This window comes from Microtus pennsylvanicus, chromosome X (genome assembly GCF_037038515.1).
Source record: "Microtus pennsylvanicus isolate mMicPen1 chromosome X, mMicPen1.hap1, whole genome shotgun sequence".
Lineage (NCBI taxonomy): Eukaryota > Metazoa > Chordata > Mammalia > Rodentia > Cricetidae > Microtus > Microtus pennsylvanicus.
This window is the reverse complement of record NC_134601.1, coordinates 85,716,515-85,733,071: the sequence shown is the minus strand read 5'-3', so window position 1 is coordinate 85,733,071 and position 16,557 is coordinate 85,716,515. Positions and strand designations below refer to the sequence as shown.

At 47.4% G+C, this 16,557-nt stretch overlaps 1 protein-coding gene across 4 annotated transcripts in view; it reads left to right on the top strand.

Annotated features, from left to right (window-relative positions):
* Positions 1 to 16,557, top strand: part of Nhsl2 (NHS like 2) — a 284,290-nt gene that overhangs the window by 182,634 nt on the left and 85,099 nt on the right. For 2 of the 4 annotated variants that reach the window (XM_075956768.1, XM_075956767.1), the window contains exon 1: positions 9,318 to 9,615. The exons of the other annotated variants lie outside the window; for them this stretch is intronic. In XM_075956768.1, the coding sequence (XP_075812883.1) occupies positions 9,546 to 9,615 (70 nt within the window). In that variant the 5' untranslated portion in view covers positions 9,318 to 9,545. Of the gene's footprint in view, positions 1 to 9,317; positions 9,616 to 16,557 lie in introns of those variants that run through there. 4 annotated transcript variants of the gene reach the window in all.

The following is a 16,557-nucleotide window of genomic DNA, read 5'->3' as shown; positions in this document are numbered from 1 at the left end:
TGATGTCCCTGCCCTCCTAGCTGATTGGGTCTCAATTATAAAGTATTCAGCTTCTACTGAGTAGATGCTACTGGATCTCGGGCACTTTTTTATAGAACATGCTTCAATTTTTTAAAGTGTGTGTGTGTGTGTGTGTGTGTGAGAGAGAGAGAGAGAGAGAGAGAGAGAGAGAGAGAGAGAGAGAGAGAGGAAAACAGCATGCATGTAGAGGTCAGAGGACTCTGTTGTGGAGTTACCACGCTCCTTCTACCTCTGTGTGGAGTCTAGGGATCAAACTCAGGACTCTCCAGGTATGGTGACTTGAATGAGAATGTCCCCTATGGCATGAGCCAGAATTTTGAATACTTGTTCCCCAGTTCATAGCACTGCTTGAGGAGGTTTGTCCCTGGGAGTGGGCTTTGAGGTTTCAAAGCCACACAGCATTCCTAGTTTGTACTTTGTGCTCTGTGCTAGAAATTTCTTATGAGTGATTAACATATGCACGAAAGAGTGTGCACACCGGCTGGTGATCACCAAGTACACCCAGTGCTTGGGATTCAAGGTGTGAGCCCTCAACTTCTGCTCCAGTTCCCATCTGTGCCTGCTGCCATGCCTTTCTCTCATGATGGTGAACGGATCTTTTTTTTTTCTTAAGACAGGGTCTCACTATGTAGCTCTGGCTGTATAGTCACTCACTGTATAATCCAGCCTGCCCTCAAACTCACAGAAATCTGCCTGTTTCTGCCTCCTCAGTACTGGAATTAAAGGCATACGCCACCATATTTGGCTTGGTGTTAGCCTCTTATCCCTCTGGTACTGTAAGCCCAAATAAGCCCTTTTTTCCATAAGATGCCTTGGTCATGATGTTGTCGCATAGCAATAGAAAAGTAGCTAATATACCAGACGTGAGGAGTACGCATCTTTGCTTGCTGAGCCATCTCAGCAGCCCTAGAAATTCTTTATGGGCAATTAACATATACACCAAAGAGTGTGCACACTGACTGTGCGCACTTGATCACCAAGTACACATCTTGTACTCAGTCCCGTCTCCCCTGATTGAGATGCTGAATGGGACCAGGAACAGGACTGCAGAGCCCTCCCCTGCACTATTACAGACGACTCTATGAGTAGTTCAGTCCAGTTTACAAACACACATTATTAGTCTTTAAACCAACTGATTTAATTTTGCTACAAATATCCAACAAATTAGGCCTTTCTGACACAGTCAATTTTTGTTATTATTAGATTCTATTATATACCAGCGTACATGTAAATTTACGGGTCATGCAAATACTTCTAAAATCACCCTTTGCGCTATCAGCACATATCACTTGCCAAGTGTGTGCCACATTTTCTGAGACACCGTACTGGGGGCATTAGTGTGAGGGGAAGTCTGTTTCTGCTAGCAAATATCAAAAAGCTATCCAACCTGTTGGGGCACATCTATATTGAACCCAAACTTGGTGGCCCAGATGTGGCTATGCAGAGGTGCCCTCCATTCTGATAGCAAGTCTCTGAGAAGACATCCTGAAAGGGCTTGGGTTGGGGCTTGAGAAATGAAGCTGTCTTTTCATGAGTACAGTTGAAAGTGGGAGAGAAAGCGTTCTTCTGGTGCTAGAAAGGAGAAAACTTGGTCGTGGCTGAGAGAGAATACTCTGCTTCACGTTTTAGGGCTATGGTTGTGGCCCCATGGGGCAGAATCTCTCAGACCAGGGGTAAGTAAGCTTGCATCCAACCCATGAGCCATAGAATGGGCTACTGGTAGACCACTGGGGTCACAGTTGAGCTGTGTCTCAGAATCCAGTGGCACCAATGAAACTTCCTGAGAGTCCCCACACCAAAGTGAAGTGTGTGCAGATCACGGCAGGTGTGGCCAGCAGTGTGACCAAAACCTGGTCTCAAAGATGGTTAACTTGGGTCCAAGACACAGCCGGGCCACTTTCTAGCTCAATCTCTTACTCTAGTCTATTTTTCCATCTTCTAATTGGGCCCCGTGAGCCAGGGCATTACAGAATGAGAACAAAACAGCGACAGGCTGGCTCTTGTCCCAGTTTTGGGGATCCAGGTGGCAGTCTAGAGATAGCAGACTGCCTCCTTCCTGCGCACTTCTCCACCCTTCCCTTCACCATCCTTGGAGATCGGAGACTCTGATGATGAGATGGCAAACAAAGAATATTAATCTCTTTCACTTTGGAGACATGGCCCTCAGTGTTGCTTTCAAGGCCCAGATTTCTCTGTCTCTCTTCTGCTGATGTATCAGAAGCATCAAGTATGGTGGGACTGGAGGCAGGATATACTAGCCAAAGTATCCCACCTCTCCCTCCAACCTTCCTCTCCAGACTTGGTTGCTCCTGGTTTGACTCAGTCTGAGCTTATTCCGGAAATTCCTCACTCAAACTCTATATGAAGACACCACAGAAGTGCAGGCCCCCAGTCTCTCTCTCTCTCTCTCTCTCTCTCTCTCTCTCTCTCTCTCTCTCTCTCTCTCTCTCTCCCTCCCTCCCTCTCTTTCTCTCCTCCCCTTTCTTCCCTCCTTCCCTTCCTCTCTCAGCACTTGCATAGTGATCAGGGAAGTGAACCTTGCTAGTCCCACTCCACAGACCGTCACTTCAGATCAGGGGACCAGCCAGAAGAGCCACCAACACCCTATGCATCCCAGATATCCTTTCTGATGAGCAAGAAGCTGGAAGATTTGAGTATGTGGGGCACAGGGAGCAGCGTGTGAAGCTTTCAGAGGAGCCGCCGGGAAGGAAGATCGGGGAAGAGCTGTAGGGAAGAGTGGCTGGCCCCATGGCTAGGACCTAACTAGCTACTGGCTGGGTGCTCTCTTCTCACTGACAGAAGCTCACTGACGCATAGTCTATGCCAGGCCATCCCCACGGGGCAGCCTCAAGCCACCCTACTCCCACACAACCCTCCAGGAAGTAGGGACTAGCAGGCAGGGAAACCTCACTGACTTGTGGAGAAGTAACACAGCCAGCGCTAAAAGTACTCAGAGCAAGAGCAGGGTTCGGGGGAGCATAGTGGCATTTGAGCTAAAATTTGAGGAACTGCCTATAGGGCTTGGAGTCTCACATGGGGAGCAGTAAGAAAGGAAGAGGAGGACACATTTTAGCAAGTACTGACTGTGCGCCTGGTATCATGTCATGGAAGACTTACAGTACAATGGTTCCCACTTATACAGGGTGAGTACATTACTGGATCTTAAAAATACCACTAAGACTGGACCATGAATAGACTATGCTCTTTTCCTCATAAATACACACATGCCTATGAAACATTTTAATTTATAAATTGGGCTCAGCATGAGGTTGACAGCTATAACCATTAACAGAACAAAACACAATATTCAATAATAAAGTGTTGTGACCACAGGTTCTCTGTCTCTCAACACATCCCGTTGTGCCATGATTACCTTTATTGTGATGCGGTGAGATAATTCAAAGTCCATGTGATGAGATCAAGTGACATGAATCACGAAGACACTCTGACGGTGTCAAACTGCTTATGACCTGGAAATTTGTCAAGAGAGCTGGGCGTGTAGGCTCACTCCTGTAATCCCAGCACTTGGAGGCTGATGGTTGTGAATAGCGAGACGGCACTCCCTGCCCCCTCTTACATACACACACACACACACACACTCACACCTTTTGGGCGGGGAATGATTGGGTGTCAGGAGATGATGCCAAAGGTTGGGGATATTTCATACATAGGTCAAGGTTTTTTAAACAAAGTGTTTTTGGAAGATTTTGTAATCAGAAATTGTTCTCTTCAAGTCTCATGTCCCAACAACTCTGTTACAATTTTACCAAATGTAGGTTCTACTGGGTTTGTTCTTCCAGAGTTGTCCGTGGAAGGCTTGCTTTGAGGCTGGAGGTCTAGCATAATGCTGGAGTGCTTGCATGACATCCACTGGGGCCTGGGCTGGATACCCCAGCACCTCAGACACACGTGCTGTGGCTGGTAGCTCCTCTCCTTAATCAACTTTTTCAGCTCCTCTAGAAATGAGACAGCAGCTTCTTCGCTGGTAGACAGACTGTCCTGACATTTTTCTATTTTTTCAGCCCAATCCTATTCTTGAATCTGTGTAACCAGCCCTTACTTGGGAAACATGGCTTGATGTCACTCCCCTCCTAGCTTCCTTGCTGGAGTTTTCTCATAGGCTCCATGGCTCTGATGCCACACGTTGCCAGCAACAGTTGGAACGCGTTTTCTGTTCATGTCTTCCACCCACGAATTTAATTCCTTTTGCGTGCATTTCTTCTTCCTTCACGGTTTTGCAGATAGATTTGTTCTTACCATAGTTTTAGCAACCTTGGCACACAGCGCCTCTCTTTCCCTCATTAACTTGAGAACTTTCGCTTCACGGAAGCTCTTGGTGGATTTTCTTTGGCACAGCCAAATTGTTAGGTAGCTGGTTAGATATTAGCAGGCTTAGAGGGATTAGGGCTGGACTGCTGTCTAATACCAGCAGCTTGTGAAACCAAGTGTTTCAACTGCAGCCTGATCATCCAAACAGGACCTGATTCTTATCTCTGGCCTAGAAGGAGGGGTGGCATCCTGAACCACTCAGATCATTAATTGAAATTATCTAAACCTGGTTCCAGGATCCCTGAACCTTATCAAATTACTGTGAGTAGGAGGCTTTCTGATGAAGAGCAGGGGTATACCATTGCCCCCTCTTGAAGAGACCCAACGAGCCTGACAATCACCTAGAAAGGAAAGCACCCCTTGGGAAAGCTGTTCCAGAGACAATGTTAGAGATATTATAGAGCCTGCCTGAAATGTAATTCAGCAGATAGTCATTCTTACTGTTGTCGCCCTCACTGCTTGAGAGTGTGTCCTACAAAAATCCCCTTAGTCACTGGCTTTTCTCTACTCTGTAATAGATGCTATCTGTCTTCTATATTACATGTGTGCTTCTCATCCAGATTCTTTTGATGGCAATCACAAGGACAGAGGAAGGAGCCAAGGAGTGGAGAGGGGGCAGATTTAAGTGACCATCACTCTTTTTGGGATTTGGGGCCATTATTAAGTAAAATAAGGGTTGCTGGGACTGAGATAGCCACTAAGCGATTAAGGAGCAGGCAGAAGACACAGTGTATGGACAAAAGATTGATGTAAGTCACCAGTGGTCCAGAGTGCTAAGAAGCAGATATTATGCTACTCAGAACAAGGCACACACCAAAACTAATTGTTTATTTCTGGAATTTCCCCTTTCATGTTTTTGGACTTTGACTTCAGAAAACAAGGCTAGAGAAGGTGAGACTACCATAGCTTACAGGTTAGGTATTTTCATTGCCTTCCCAAAGTGAAGAGTGATGTAGCGGGGTTTACAGAAAGTAGGTGAGCATGGGCGACACAGGGTGTAGGCTCTCCATATGAAATGAGGATTAAGAGGGATGATGAGGAATGCAAGGAGAAAGGAGGGGTCCAGCCTCTACACATCTTTGCTCTTCGTGTTGTTTTCTAAACTCGTAACAAATTTAGTAAATGTAAAAACCCAAAGGAAGAAGAAATTCCTAGGTGTTGCTAGAGATTTTATAGAGTCACAACCTGGGTCCTGGCAACCATAACAAGCTAGGCTCAGCTACTGGTTCTCATACTGATTAAAGAGACAAGTAATAGAACCTGGTGCGGCGATGCCGAACTTTAACCCCAGCACTCAGGAAGCAGAGGCAGGAAGAACTCTGTGAGTTCAAGGCTAGCCTGGTCCATATAGTGAATCCCAGGTCAGTCTGGGCTATATTGTGAGACTCAGTCTCAGAGGAGAGGTGAGAGAGAGAGAGAAAGAGAGAGAGAGAAAAGAAAAGGGGAAGGAGAGAGGGAGGAAGGGAGAGAGAGAATATTAATGTTGAAAATAGGGAAAGGATTTCAGTATAACCTCATTGGGAAGAACAACAAATAAAGGAATCATCTGTCCCCAAGTCCATCTGCAGGGTCCTAGTATCAGGGTTTTAGGTTTAAATAGAGGGCAAGAGGTGTACATAACTGTCCTAGTTTCTGTTGCTATGCTAAAACATTGAACAAACCCAACCTGGGGGAGGAATAGTTTTATTTGGCTTACACATCCAAGGTCACAGTCCATCACTAAGAAGTCAGGGCAGGAGCTGAAACAGGAAGAGAGGCAGGAACCACGGAGGGGTGCTGCTTACTGGCTTGTTCTCCATGACTTGCTCAGCCTGCTTTCTTATACACCCCAGGACCACCAGCCTAGGGATGGCACTCCTCCCCACTGATAGGTCTCTCCCACATCAATCACTGATCAAGAAAATGGCCCTGCAGATCTATCTACAGACAAATTTAATGGAGGCACTTTCTCAGCTGAGGATTCTCTTTCCAAGAGACTCTAATGTGTGTGAAGTTGACAAACTGGCGAACACGATAACTAATCAGTCCTGTCCCAGGCCTGCTCCCACACAGTACTGACTCATAAATGGTCCAGTCTCTATCCAGAAAGGGAGTCTGATTAGTTGTGAGAAGTGTGTGAAATTTTGCGCTGCGAGACAAATTCTTCCTTTTGGCGGACACCAGTACTTCATCTTTCCACTTTATAGCATGGTCTTCTTGAGGAAATTCCAGTTGCTTGGGGTTATTGTCTCAATCATCTGATTGCCAAGGGGATGGGCACATGAGTCTCTTTTGAATATCTTCTTTCCAGCCAGTAGGGTTATATAGAGATCTTGACCAAGCTGTCCCGGTCTCTTAGCCTCTATTCGGATTCGGTAGAGTGAATTTGAGCAACACCTGTCCAACAGGGCTGTGGTGAGAAAGATTTGTGATGATGAATTTGAACTGTACTTTGAAGAGCTGAGGATGTAGCCAGTGGTCAGCCACTTACCTTGCTCACCAGGCCCTGGTTTCCATCCCTAGCACTGAAAAAAAAAATGCTTTGGGGCCGGCTTCTGGAGTCCCTAGTCATATTTAAATTAAAATTTGTACTACATTGGTTCATTTTATTTTATGTTGTATTTTGCCTGAACGTATGTATTGCACTGCATGTGTGTTTGGCACTCAAGGAGATCAGAAGAGAGCATCAGCTCCCCTGGAACTGGGGTCACAGATGGTTATGAGCCACCGTGTGGATGCTAGATATTGAACCTGGGTCCTCTGCAATAGCAGCCAGTGCTCTTAACCACTGAACCAATTCTCCAACCCTGTATTCAACTTCTGGCTCAGAGCAATGAGTACACAAGTGTATTCAGTTTGTGTTCATCGATCCATCCATCCATCCATCCATCCATCCATCCATCCATCCATTCCTCATCCCCTCTTGCCATCTTCTCTCTGAACACTTTCAAACCTCATCTTTTTTGCTCATGCTCCCTCACTTCATTGAGGATATAATCTAGAGTCCCATGTGTACGACTCAGTTGAATTTTATTCTGTTTCAACTTTCAGAATGTGCCTCACACTCTGCAATTAACTCACAATGCCATGATCACCTTTATAGGTTTCTCTGAGCTTAATTTTAGTCCATTTTTACAATTTTGAACCTCCAAAGACTCGTACTTAAGACCTAGCATAAAGATATTTTAAAAAAACAAGAACCAAATGTTTCCCAAATTTCAGTTATTCACTTATCACCTTCAGGATTTTTACCAGGTTCATTAATCTCCATGATTTGCAAAAATCACATTCATAAATCTATTTTCCCAAGATGCTTCACTCTGGGTACTTCCTACTTGCTCTGGGGCTCTTTCCCTATTTTAAACGCCTACTTTGGTCTCCTGTTGGTGACATTGGAGACGTCTTGTCACATTCCACAGTGAGCTGCAAAGCCCAAGGAGGGGTTTCATCTTGTTGCACTTTGGTGTTTTGTTTTTGTTTTTGCACTTTCTTCCTTGCTAGGTCAATAGTATGAGGGATGTTTGTGAATTTGCTGAAGCTTGAAGAGACCCTTGTCAGCTGGGTCCCTGGAGCTTGCTGTCCCTGGGTTACCAGTATGCTCTTTCTTTTTCTAGTCACCTCTTCATCCTGCCTAATGTACACCTCAGCCCTTCCAGATGGAAGCATTTTTTTCTCTGATTTTCCTTTAACTCCGTTAATTCTTCTCTTTATTGTCATCGCCTTTTGAGGTGTCAGTCGCCCCTCCTAGGTGACTTATGCCCCTTGCCCCTACTAATAGCATAGGGCTTGGGTAGAGCAGATGCCTAGGAACTGTTCTCAGAACGCCTAAATTAACAGTTGAATAGAGGGAATGTGGACAGATGTGTGAATGGATCTCATTTTAGATGTCTTGTCCCCAAATCAGAAAGCTCTGACCCACGCCCACAATGCTCTGTGGCTGTGATTATGACAGACGGGACCCCTGTCTCTGTGTCTGATGACATCAGCACTGAACAGTCTTACTACTCGCCTAAGTGACTCAGGGCTGTCTGGCTCCTGCAGACTTGATTTCAGGACCGATGGCCCTAGCTTACTGCCAGACTGTGGGGCTGGAACAGGCTGCTGAGCCAGCACCACCTGCCCCTTGTCACTTATCCCACAGGGCTGCAGCACTCGCGACAGGCTGCTGCATATGTGTGTGAGAGCGCGCGCATGCGGCGCGCGCATGGATTTTCTGTGGGACATGAAAAGAGCCTTCTCATTGGCTGCCGAGGGTCCCAGTTCCAGTCTGTGAATCTCTGGGCTGCTGGCTCTGCCCTCCCATGGGAAGGCAAAGCAGGCAAGGGAGGGGAGAGTGGAGTGAGGCTTCAGGTGTGTCTGACTAGGAAGCAGGTACCCTGGTGGCCGCATTGGGCATTCCAGAGGCGTCTGGGTGTGCTAGCGCCAAGCCTGCAGCCTGGAAGCCTCATGCTTTGCCCAAATTTCTTCAGGTTTCTCTTAGGACTGGCGCCCAGAACGCACTGGCAGCTGTCACAGAACTGGATCCGTCCCCCAGTGGAACAGGGAGCTGTGTCACTTAGAATTCCTGGGTAGCACATTCCTTCACTGGTCCTTGTCACACTCATGGATGAGGCTCTGTTATTGGCCCCTCGCTCCTGCAAGCTTCTGCAGATCCAGAGAGCAAGCGGCAGCAGGAATGACAGCTCTGAGAGCAGAGGCAGCCAGGGACAGTAAGGGCAAACGAGTCGGGTCCCGGGGGTTGCGGGGGCTGGCCCCATGTGCAGATTCGGATGAGGTGGGGCTTGCACTCAGGGTTTGCTAGGGTTCTTTTTTGGAACCTGGGCTGCTAGACCTGACAGGAGCGCTGAGCAAGGGGGAGGGGATAGAGAGGGAGGAAGGGAGCGAGGGAGGAGAGGGAGAGAGAGAGAGAGAGAGAGAGAGAGAGAGAGAGAGAGAGAGAGAGAGAGAGAGAGAGAGAGAGAGAGAGAGAGAGAGAGAGAAGAGCCCTAGCAGGCTCTAGTCCAAGTAAGAGGTTCAGATCTGGACAATACTGTGCCAAGGGCACAAGTGGGATTTGGAAGAGCCATGTGTGTAAGAAGCAAAGCTGAGGTGATGTAAGCACCTGGGGAGGAGCACAGGTCGAGGAGGAGGAAGAGGAGGAGGAGAAGGAGGAGGAGGAGGAGAAGGAGAAGGAGGCGGTGGCGCGGCGGCCGCGGTGGCTGCCAGTCCAGAACAGAATGATGGGCAACTCTCACCACAAGCAACCGAGGAGTAAGAGCCAAAGCAGCAGGATGCATTCAGCAACAGGTACTCTCTTTCCTTCCCTCCTTTTCCCCGGGCTTCTCTAGCCAGGGCCTCCCTGGCTCACAGGGCCCCTGACCTTTGGCGTGACTTGCAGGGGCTGGCAGGGGGCGGGGAGAGAGCCTGAGGGAGATTCGGGGTGAACTCCCAGCTCCCTTACTCCAGTACCAGGCTGAATTGCATAAGTCTGAGCTCCCTGAGCAGGCAGGAGCTGGCTCCTTAGCCAGCAACTCCTTGCAGCCTCTGGAGGGTGGCTGGAGCGCCAGCGACTGAAGTTTATTGCTAGCACTGTGCTTTCTCCCTGGAGCCTTGCACGGCTTACCCTTCAGGAGTCTCCTTTGTTATTCAAACCTCCGGCTCTCCCAGCCCCCAGCCCCGCCCCACACGTGTGCACCTACACCTCTCCGGGCTCTACCTCAGCTGCTGCCTGCTCTGAGTGAGCCAAATGAGGCTGTTTCTTGCTGTGTAATGCCCTGCCCCCCACCTCCTGGCCCCAGCCCTTACTGAGATACTGGACTTGCGTGGACAGAGGGGCGCATTGGACAGTCTGGAGTCTGTTGTCCTCCTACTTTCAATGTGCTCTTCTTTGTCCTCTGTGTCCCTCCAGAGGTGGACTCAAGGGTGCTGGCATAGTTTTCCCCCAACAACTTCTTCCTAAACCTCACAGTGTGGGGATTAGGGTGTGGAGACAACTTTTGCTAGCTTGCCTTTGCACTGCAAGAGGACTGTGGGAGAAAACTGTTTTATTCCTACCCCTAACAACTTAACTTTTATCCCCTTCCCCCACTTTTGGAACCTGGGCCTCAGACATATTCAGCAAAGTACACCACCACTGAGCTGCACCCTCAGCCCTGCTCTCTTGGCAGAACCCCATTTTTCCCTCCCCCTCACACAGAGTCCCAGAAGAGCCCAGAGTTTCCTCTGTGCCCATTTGGGAAGCTTTCATCCACTATCCAGGTCAATGGGAAGGAAAGGGAAGTTTCTGCCAAGTGTAGCCCAAGTTTAGCGTAGAAAGTAGTAGATGGGTCAGTGCCATTCTCAAGCACAGAGGATGTCTCTATCTGGTCCTGGGGCTCTGCTGGCTGTGGATGTGACCGTAGTTGTCTAAGGCTGGTTATAGTGGCAGCTCTAGAAGTGGAGGAGCTTGCAGGAGGTTTGCAGGGGGGACGGGGAGCAGCTACAAGAAGGTCAAGAGGCCATGCTGATGAGCCTCACTCCTGGAGCCTGCTAAGAAGAGTATTTATTGCTTTGACTTCTGGGTACACTGAATTGGCTCCTTTGGCGGACTAAGTCAAGGACAAGATTCTGAGTATTGGCTTTTCTTTGTAATATTCTGAGAACACTCTTTTAAGGCTATATTAGCAGGTAAATGGCCTAGCCACCACCTTGTAGCATCTCTCTTCTCTGCCATGGAACTGGAGGCTCAGGACCTGCAGGCATTACATGGTGATGTTTTGTGCAGCTTTGTCCAGGAACTGGAGGAGAGTTTTCCACTTGCCAGTGTTCAAAATGTGGGCAGTTACTGGCTGTTGTTTCATTTCTTAGCAGTTGCTTTGTGTTTTTAATGTCTGTCCCAGCCCAGGGTCATCCTGCTAGGCAGTAGCTACCAGAGCAGCCTCTGGCAGCATGAGGAGGTGGCCTCATGGCCCCTTCTCTCTCCCTAGTACCCTCCACCTCCTGACAGAGGACCATGCCTGCTCACTTGCTGTCTCTAGGCAGCCCCAGAAGCCTGCAGGAAAAACTCCCTCCCACTGGGCAGACCTAAAGAGTAAGTGTTCAGTTGCCCATCCCTTGCCCATAGAGCCTCACAGGCTGCTCAGAAGGAGAAAGGTGCAATCAGCCATGCTCTTAGCGAAAAGCTGAGAGCCTGCCTATGGGAAGCCCTGCAGTGACCAGGAAAGCCTTCCTTCCTTCTCCTATCATTAGAAGAAAGTGTCCTGTCCTCAGAGCTGTGGCTTAGGCCTGCTTTTCCTCCCACTCTGCACCTCTCCCTTAGCAACCTAGGCTACCCTGAAGAAACCACTCTATAGGCTTGACCCCTGTATCTCCCTCTCCTGCCAAGACTAACACTGCTCCAGTTCCAACCTAATGTCCCAGGAGTACCCACACTCGCTGAGCACAGCTTGCTCCACCCTTTGCCTTCTTGGTTCCCTTTCTCCGGTTTTTCTCTTAATGGCATCAGCATCCTTCTAGGAAAGCAAACTAAGAACCTAGGACTTATCCGTCGCTCTATTCTTACTGATTTCACTGTTTTATTTGCGCATCCACCCAGACCTCTACCTGACAATCATTTGTTGCTAAGACTTTTCCTGAGACATAGCCCCCGTTCCTTTTGTGCACTGCCAGTGTCCACTCTTGTCTGCTCTAGGACTGACTCCTGGCCTTTGCCTCTGACCTTCTCTTAGCTAACCTAATAGCCACCGTAGTACTTTCTTGTGGTGGGTCCGAACCTTGCTAACTTTGGAGTGGGAGTATCAAGACTGTTTCCGTGCTGTGGAGGTAGATCCCAAGTGGCCTGAGGATTATCGTGGATGCTGGGGAAGAAAGCTCTTACCTTTCAGTTCTGTAGGCATTGTAACGCATATTAGAAAAGTCTACATAGTGTATCAAACTCTGGTTTCCCATAGTTTTTATTAGGGTAAGGTTAAGCACTTGTAAAGTGAGTCTCTTTGGATAAAATGATTAATAGAATTCTCGCTGCGTGGAAAAGGCTAAAGTTGAGAAACTGAAAAAATAATGCTTGAACTTTGAGCAGAAAACAGTTTCTGAGATAAAGCGTATGTTCCTTGGCACATTTTAGTGACCTCCATGCCTGGAGCCTGCCTGTTTCCCCAATCTCACCTGCCGTCCCTTCTCACCCTACACTTGATGATGCAGTAATTTCGAATGGCTTCTTCTTTCCCAAAGTCACCCATTCACCATTTCTGTGATTTGCTGAAATTGTTTTCCTCTGCTTGGAGTGTAGCTTCCAACCACTATTGTCTTGTGGCGACTCCCTGTTCGTCCTTGTCTAATGTCATCTCTTCTCCGAAACCTTCCTCCTCTAGTCTCCCTCCTTCGCCACTCTTTCTTTTAGATACACTCGATACCTTTCCACAATTCTACCAGTGTGGAACTGTTATTTGCGTCCTTATTTATTTTTGAAATGTAGTCTTACTTTGTACTTCGTGCTGACTTCGAGCTCCTTTTGCAGCCAAGAGTGGTCGTGAACTCCTGCTCTTCCTGCTTTAGCCTCCCCAGTGCTGAGATTCCAGGTGAACACCACTACGCTTGACATTGTACTTGCTGTTCATTCATTTACTTAATGCAGTACTGGGTGTTGAGCATAGCAGCCTTTGGCAGACTAGGCAAGCAGCTCTACCCTTGAGTTCCGCTCCCCGTGCTGGAGTTGGCGTCGCGGGCTTAAACGGATTTCAAAACTGCACATCTGGCAACGAGAGTGAGCCCATGACTAGGACTCCCGGCTTTCTTGCCCATGAACCTGCAGGCTGATCTTAAGCGAGTCACTTGCCCTGGCTTTTTCTATCTTTTGTTAAACAGTCAGGGATCCTTGGAGGGGACTCTTAGAAGCCCTAAGCAGGGAGTTGTGAGAATGGAGTATGAGCTAGGTTGGAAAGCTTTCCAAATGGGGAAGAGTGATGATCGCAGGAGGGGGAACACTGTGGGCTGTTGCTCTCAAGCTGGAGACAGAAATGGCCCCTGCGTGTTTCAGAGAATACCAGGAGCAGCCACTAAGCTCAGCAGTTGGTATCACTGGATGGGGAAAAAATCATTTGCCTAGTAGGAGAGGTGGGATGCGGAGAGACAGTAGCAGCATGTGGAATCCCAGCAGGACCGTAGAACATAGTAGGCTGCTTGGAGGGGAGAAAGCTTCTCTGGCAGCTTCACAATCTGGAAATGATTTCTCACGAGCCCTCAAGCCTGTCACTTCTTGATCAGATGCGGCTCTACCACCCTGTTATTCTGTTTGTGGCGCAGTAGTTAATGTGTGCTTGTGGCACTGTTACTCCCTAGCATATGCATGGCTTGCCACATGGGAGCCATTCACTTGAACTAGTACCTTGCCGAGAAGCTAGAGGGACCTTGTATTCATCACACACCTATTACATGCCAACACTTTACATCCACTCCTTAACCCTGTGAACAGCTACCAGGGATGGATTATCGACACCTTTTTACAGATGAAAAAATGAGAAGAAAAGGGCAAGGGCGGTCCCGTGGTCTGATAACAAGGTCTTGTAACACGGTCTGATACAAGATGTAGAAGGGAAACTCGAGCTCATGTCTGTCTGCCTTTTGAGCGGGACCTATTATGGCATGTCATGTGCCTCTCATCATCTTTGTAGCTGTGACAGGAGTTAGTAACCCTGGAGACTGGGTGCTGTGGAAAAAGGAGACCATGGCTCCGTTCTGGTAGGATGAGCAAATCTCTATAGCAACAAAGACTGCAATGCCCAGCTTGGTAGAAGTCCTACCATATGTCTGTTTGATAGCAGGTTTGTATTGTTGCAATAATTGAACTCATGAGGCTCTGTGTTGGGTCCAGAAACTAGAGCAGGGGATGCCCGAACTATCAAGAAAGTGAGATTCTTGTTCTTAAGCCTAAAGTAGGTGTCCCGAGAGAGGCTTCAGGTCCCACGACTCCTGGTATCAATGCTGGCTTCCAGCGTCCCCTCCCCACAGGTGAATACTGTGAGAACAGTGACCCTGTTCTCTTTTCTATATTGAAACGAAATGAAGGAATCATTCGATTGCATTTTCAAGGCATTTTTATAGTTGACCTGACTCTTTCATCTTTACAAATTTATTGAATTTACAGCATCCTTGCTATCATAATGGAAGGTAAATGACAGAGACTTAGCAGGAAGTCAAATTACTTGCACCTCTTCCTCTGGGGTCCTTCTTCCTAAAGACATATTTCCTAATGATTCCATTGGAACACATGGAAAGGGTTAAAATTCTAGGCCAGTGAACAAAAATATTTCCCAGAAATCCTTGCCTCCTATAACTGACACATAGGCTTATAGCAAAGTTGTGGTCCCTAAAGGTCGGTGCCCATCGTGGTACTAATTGCATTAGTTATTTTGCACATCTGTGACCAAAACACCCAAGAGAACAGCTTTAGTTTGTAGCTTGGGGGGCTCAGCGCATGGATGTCATGATGGAAACATGTGGAGAGCAAGTACTCCACCTATGGGGGCCGGATGCAGAGCATGGGGAAGGGACCGGGTGGAAACCAGGTAGAACCCTCCTTCCGGTCACCACACAGCCTAAAATTCTGCCTCACTAAATAGCACTGCCAACTATAGACAGAACAAAACACATAAGCCTGCTGGAGGACATGTCATAGTCAAACTGTTACACCCACATCTGGAAGGAAGTGAAAGAAGGTGTAAAGCAAACAAAGGGACAAAAGCATCGTGGCCATCTTAATGTCAAATTACAGGGAAATTACTAAATTGAGAGCATCCAACTTCACCGCAATATGGTGAAGCTGTGTGAGAGCCGATTAAGAAAACTATTGCACAACATGGACAATGCTTATAAAATATAAAACTTAGGGGGAAAGGGGAAGAGGGAATGTCATGATCATAATCTCAAGAATAAAAAATTAAAAAATACGGAACATAAAAATATACAAGACAAAACCATCTCTGCCTGAAGTCAAGAGTGAGAACAGGATGGTGGAGAAATGCAAACTTGATTGATTGTGAAGTACAGGGTGGGTGACTCTTTCGCTCAGATTCCCATTAACAGTGTTACATGGTTTGTGCAAAGAATAATATACACCATTAACACACAGAGCAATTACACTGGCAAGTCATTCTCACACTGAGAAACCACATCGTATCTTCCTGACCCAGCAGAAGCCCTCAATGACGTCATACAAAATCAGGTGTCTTCTTCAGTGGGGGCTAGGGAGTGTGCTGGAATGAGTTGGGGTAGCCCATGTTTGAATGGACTCAGATCCTTATGTTGCATCTTTAGACGAAGGTGTTTATTCCAGGCCTCATAATCTCAGTTTCCTTATTGATAATATGAGGATAAGAATAACACAGGTGAGCTGGGTGATGGTATTGCACTCCTTTAATCCCAGCATTCGGTAGACAGAGGCAGGTGGATCTCTGAGTTTGAGGCCAGCCTGGTCTACAGAGTAAGTCCAGGACAGCCAGGTTTACACAGAAACCCTGCCAAGAAAAACCAATAATTGAAAAAGAAAAACAGAATAACACCTAACCACCTTCCAGAGATGTGATCAAGAATAAACTATCAAAGATGTTTTAAAGGATCATGGGAGGTATAAAATGCCGACTAGTGTAAAGCAGCAGTTCTCAACCTGTGGTTCGTGACCCCTTTGGGGTTGAATGACTGTTTCACAGGGTCACCTAAGACCATCATAAAATACAAATATTTACTTTGTGATTCATAACAGTAGCAAAATTACAGTTGCAAAGTAACAATAAAAATAATGTTATGATTGGAGGTCACTACAACATGAGGAGCTGCACTGAAGGGTCACAGCATTAGGAAGGTTGAGAACCACTGGTGTAAAGCTTTATCATATACTTTTTTAAAGACTGTTAGGCACACCAGGTAATGGTGGAGCACACCTTTGATCCCAGTACCCAGGAGGAGAGGCAGGCAGGTCTCTGAGTTTGAGGCCAGCTTGGCTTACAAAGCAAGTTCTAGGACAGCCAAGGCCTGTCTCAAAAAAACGTGTTAGGTACTGTCATGGTTTGGATATGCTTTAAATGTGTCCCCTGGAGGTTCATGTGCTGGAAGCCTGATCTTCAGTATGGCAATGCTGAGGTGATGGAACTGACATCACCAGGAGTGTGTGCTTACTGGAGACTACGGTAGTTCTCTCGAGACCCTGGTTAGACCCCACAAGAGCAAATGGTTATAAGAGTAGGCCTGACCTATGACCTCAGACCTTCTCACACACGA